At 33.1% G+C, this 5,491-nt stretch overlaps 2 protein-coding genes across 2 annotated transcripts; both read left to right on the top strand.

The window, feature by feature from the left end:
- The first annotated feature begins 1,108 nt into the window (after positions 1 to 1,108).
- Positions 1,109 to 4,958, top strand: LOC137833047 (uncharacterized). Its single transcript, XM_068641433.1, has 3 exons — positions 1,109 to 1,508; positions 2,544 to 4,180; positions 4,415 to 4,958. Exons 1-2 carry the CDS (start codon positions 1,134 to 1,136, stop codon positions 3,516 to 3,518), a joined length of 1,350 nt encoding a protein of 449 aa, XP_068497534.1. The 5' UTR covers positions 1,109 to 1,133; the 3' UTR covers positions 3,519 to 4,180; positions 4,415 to 4,958.
- Positions 3,561 to 4,747, top strand: LOC137833410 (uncharacterized). The gene is made up of 2 exons (XM_068641762.1): positions 3,561 to 4,013; positions 4,415 to 4,747. The coding sequence occupies exons 1-2, from the start codon at positions 3,561 to 3,563 to the stop codon at positions 4,745 to 4,747; spliced, it is 786 nt and encodes a 261-aa protein (XP_068497863.1).
- Positions 4,959 to 5,491: the final 533 nt, after the last annotated feature.

The raw sequence follows: 5,491 nt of genomic DNA, 5'->3' as shown, positions 1-5,491 counted from the left end.
CTGAAGTGAATGACTTGTACTTTCAAAGTGCCTGAAATAAATATGGATTCATGAGGAAAATACACACAAAAGCTACCTGTATAAAAGTTTCTATCATGTATTCATTTACACAGATTTCTTCTGAAATTTCCTGCAACTTTAAATGTGTATCTCTTTATCAAATATAATGTGTCTGATCGATGTGGAAAAAAAAATCTCATTTGAAAGAGCTAAAACTATCTTATATTTATCACTTTTTTATAACTTTTTTCCCTTTCTCTCATTCTCCTCTCTCCCTTTGTAGGTTATTCGTTTATTCAGTCAAATTTTCTAAATTCGTTCAATACCAATGAAGTTATACTCATTCTTTGCTTAAAACTAATGTCAGAATATTGTTCATTCTTTTTAAAGTTTGTATAAGGAATTTCTACACTTTCATAATTGTTTTGTATAAGATGTTTGTTAATTGTTTGTATAAGATTAAATACTTTTAATAGTGTAACCACTTAGTAGAGCATATTTAGAATATAACTTGGATATACGTATAAATTATTTTACTGTTACAAGTAACTTTCGAGAGCCGTAACGCATTTGTTCCTCTATAATTATTCTACGTTCAAAGACCAACAAATCCACAAAGTTTTCTCACTTTCTATCTTGCATTTTAAAGAATATACCCCACAACTCGCATCTCGACCCCTAAAAAGAGCTTACACCCTGTTATTAGTACACTTAATTAATAATTAATGTCAGAGACTTAAAAGTGATATTCATGTCTAACTTTTCATAGACTATCTATTAAATAGATTGATAATGTCAAAATGAAAAGGAAATAAGAATAATCTGTCAGCAAAAGCAAATTAAAGAGAAACTACCTTTTTTGTGCACTGCTGATGAATCCTTCTTTAAGAAAAAAAATAACTTGCTGAACTTTTTACCACAGCGTGAAGAACGTTTGCATGTGGTTCTTGCGTGTAAAGTATGTTAATTAACTACTATACATGTACATTCTCTTTTTCATTTGAATTTCATAAGGAAAGCAAAAAGAAAAACGTCATATCATCCATGCATATATACATGCATGGTGTTCTATTTAAAACGATGAAACATGATAAAGAAAGATATCTGGTGTGGTGAGAGAAGAAGAAAGAGAAATGGTTAACCCTATCCCATATTTTGCAAGGAACATTTGGGGAAAATGGAACATTCAGGGTGCTGTTCTTGTGAGTCTAAGCATGCAGATAATTCTCATCTTCGCAGCTCCTTTCAGAAAACGCTCTAGAAATACACTGTTGCTTTCGTTGCTTTGGTTCACATACCTTGTTGCAGATGTGACTGCGAACTTCTGTGTTGGCCTCATCTCCAACAAATATGGTGATAAAGACACAGTTTCCACTATCGATGACTACTTGCGTGCGTTCTGGACACCTTTTCTGCTGCTGCACTTGGGTGGCCCTGACACCATTACTGCTTTTTCTCTCGAGGACAATGAACTTTGGCGCAGGCACATGCTTGGACTCATGGTTCAGGTAAACCTAATCTTCTTATATTTCTTATCTCACTCACTCTACATTAATTATAAATGGAAAATTTAAATAAAACTAACAAATTTATAGATTTAGGATTTTGACTTAGAATATGTCTTTTCTATATTAATTGTATAGGAGAGGACTAGAGGTACTGTTAAGAAAGTAATAAACAACTACAATGAACAAAGAATCGATTTTTCTTTTATCAAAAATTGGATAATTTCATAAATTAATTAAAAAATTATTGAAATGGGAAAAATAAAGTGTAGCCTCTCTCTCTTCCTTCTCATGAAAAGAGAAGTAGTGTGTTCGAAGTATTATAGTCTGACAAAAATAATATTTTTATTTTGATCTTTTTCCTCTCTTCTTACTTAACTTCAAACTTCACATAATAAATATTTATTACGTGTATTATTTTTTTATGTTTTATCACAATCACAATACAAATATTTTGACTAGATTTTAAAAACTTATATTTGTTGTGTCTTGAAGATGAATTTAAATTTCACAGTATTATATAATTCAAGTTCTGTTTGATGTTTTATATATTCATTTAAATTTTATTTTTAATATGATAATATTAGTCCTAATTATACTTTTGTTTTCCTGAAGTACATAATGTTACAAATTTTGTCTCTGAAGAACTTTTCCACATATTTTAACTAAAAAATGTAATATTACTTTTTTCAATAGTACCGATGATAAACTCTGTTTTACTTGGTATAATAATTTGCATAAAAAAAGATAATATTTATAATATTAATATATTATTTCTTTAAATACATACCATACATTACTATTGTATTATGCTTCTCAATTTTATTCCGTAATTATTGGATACTGATAAGAATGAATTTGAACTCAAATAAATCACATTAATTACTATAAAATTAATAAAAATAAAAATGGTTTTGAAATCCATCCTATGACACCTTCCCTTACATGAAAACATGAAAAAAGATATTCATTAATTAGAGATCACATAATATTTATTCATTTATTTTGAGTATATATTTGTCTTATTTATATTCACAGGTATGCCTAACGGGTTACGTGTTCCTCTTGACACTCCCTGACAACACGTTATGGATCCCCACAGCCCTAGTTTTCATGGCAGGGCTCATCAAATTTGCAGAAAGAACACGTTCTCTTCAACTTGCAAGTCTTGGTAACTTTCGACAATCTATGGTTCATGATCCTGATCCAGGTCCCAATTATGCAAAGCTCGTGGACGAATTCAGATCTAGACTGCAAGCAGGACTTCCAGCTGAAATAGTAACCATGCCAGAAATCTCAGATGAATTTACGGACACTGAGCCACCCAATAGTGCCAAATTACAACCACACATTCGTAGGAGCGATGACATAGCAGACCTATCGGATTTGAAAGTAATGAGGGGTGCTTATGACTACTTCAACACATTCAAAGGGCTCATTGTTGACATGATCTTCAGCTTCGAGGAACGCAGTAAAAGTCGCACTTATTTGCTGGGTCTAACAGCAGTGGATGCTTTGAGAGTGATAGAGGTTGAACTCAACCTCATCTACCAATCTTTCTACACCAAGACAACCATCATAGAGAGCTGGTTAGGGCTTTCCTTTCGATTTGTGTCCATTTCTTCAGTCGTTGCAGCTTTGGTTGTTTTTATTTATGAGCAAAAGACGGGTTGCGAACCCTTTGATGTTAAAGTCACATACATTTTGTTGTATGGTGCTGTAGCCTTGGAAGTCCTGTCCATTTTCATGTTCATTTTCTCTGACCACTCATTTGCATTAATTTGCACTAGAACTGGCATGCTAGCATTCAAACTAGCCACCATCTTCAGCTGGGTCCTCATGCTTAAGAGACCCAAATGGACAGATCACGAGGTTAACAAGCCAGAATGGTTTAACAATAAGAGTTATAAGGTGTTGGAAAGATTCGTACTGTTTCGTAGATGGTCTGAAACCATCTCGGGTTTCAACTTGATGTCATATTGCTTACACAAGAAGAAAAAATGGTTGGATTAGGTGATCGACAAAATTGGAGCCAAAGAGTTTGTGGAACAAATGATGTATGAGAAGAAGATGCCGATGCTTCAGAGGCTTTGGATTTTTATATTCACCGAGTTGAAAAGAAAAGCTGTGGATGCAAATGATGTTGAAACTATTCAAAGAATATGTTCCTCTAGAGGTGAGTCAGTTATCAGTCATCTATCACCGGAAGATCTGAACAAGTTGATGCGTTATGTGGGACGCAACGAAGTCACCTTTGATGAGTGCCTAATTCTGTGGCACATTGCCACTGACCTCTTGTTCTATGCAGAGGAAAAGAAAGATGAGAATAAAAAAAAGTGGCAAAACGAAAATGATGAGAAGAAAAAGAATGAAAACAAGGTTCAAGATCTCGAACAAGGAAATCATGATGATGGTGAAGATGGTGATATTGAACTGCGGCATTTTAGTAAGCTTTTGTCAGATTACATGTTGTACCTTTTGATCATGCAACCTACCATGATGTCTTCTGTTAGCGCAACTGTGCATAAAAGGTTTCAAGACACGTGTAAAGTGGCCACAAACTTCTTTAGCAACGAACAGCTTGACAGAAAAAAAAAAAAAGGAGGCCCACATTGAATTCTTTTCTCTCTCTGGCAAAGGAGAAGCTTGGAGAATTCATTCCGTTCATCAAAAAGGTAATGATAATAGTGATACACAAGAATGACTTGAAATGTTCTAATCCATAACACCACACTTAAAAACAAAAATTCTAACCTATCACCCTTCCAAGATTCATCAATTTAGTATTCTTAGGATGGGACAAAAACATATATTTAGAACTACTTTTAAAAAATTTCAATCATGTTATATCATTCATTATATTTACATATATTTTTGTTCTATATCTCCTAATTTTCTTGTGCCTGTAGGTGTTAAGGGGCACTCGGTGTTTTGGAATATTTTTCAAAGAAAAAGAAGAGGGTGATGATTCACAGAGTAAACTTCAGGAGGCATGCAGTAAACTATTTGATCTGGATGTGGATGCACTCTCTGCTGTGAAGGGAGATAGGAACAAATCTCTGCTATTCGATGCCTGTGAACTGGCCACTGTTATAATGGATTTAAAAGTGACGAACAAATGGAAACTCGTAGCACAAGTATGGGTGGAATTATTATCATATGCAGCAGTTAATTGCACACCCATCACCATGTCCAACAACTTGGTAAAGGTGAAGAATTCCTTTCTCTTGTTTGGCTATTGATGATTCATTTAGGCCTAGCCAAGCAGTTTCAAATCAAGGACCATTCAAGGGCAAAATTGGTAGTACATAAAGACTATTGGTAGTACATAAAGACTATATGTTGTGAAAAAAAAAATATAATTTTTATTTCACTGCTACTTTTCAAAACAGAATGTAATCTCTCTAAATAGTTTTGTAATAGACTTCTCAAATTCTACCTTCTCTCTCATAAAACATATACTATAAATTTCATTTAAAATCATAGTATAAATGACATTCAAAATTAGAATTAAAGGTAATAATTATTGGCTATTCAAATTTTAAAATAAAACTGATGACGAGTTTAATGTTAACAAATTCTCCCCTTAAACTCAAACTTTTCATATTCTTCATTCAGATCGCTTTTATGATCGTGATCGCTCACACTTTCAGTTTTATATTTTTCCTTACCCCAATTGCCTCCAATATTTTTCCAGTAGTCACCATACTGTTCTGGATTAAAAGCAACTTCAGTTTTCTTCACTGTACCAATCCATGTAGAATTTTGAATTGAATTACTTTTAATTTCCCAAACAAAATCTTCTCCACTATCACCCTTTGAATTAAAAGGATTTAAGAAAGACTATGGCTTCATTAAGCCTGGAACATAATGATTAGACCATATATCCCTTTCAAATGATATCTCAACAGTCTTGAAGGGCTTATAAACCCACTTTCTGTTACATTACAGTTGTTCTGTTTTGAAAACATAACCAAAATTAACTA

Source organism: Phaseolus vulgaris, chromosome 6 (genome assembly GCF_000499845.2).
Source record: "Phaseolus vulgaris cultivar G19833 chromosome 6, P. vulgaris v2.0, whole genome shotgun sequence".
Lineage (NCBI taxonomy): Eukaryota > Viridiplantae > Streptophyta > Magnoliopsida > Fabales > Fabaceae > Phaseolus > Phaseolus vulgaris.
This window is presented reverse-complemented; position numbering and strand designations above follow the sequence as displayed.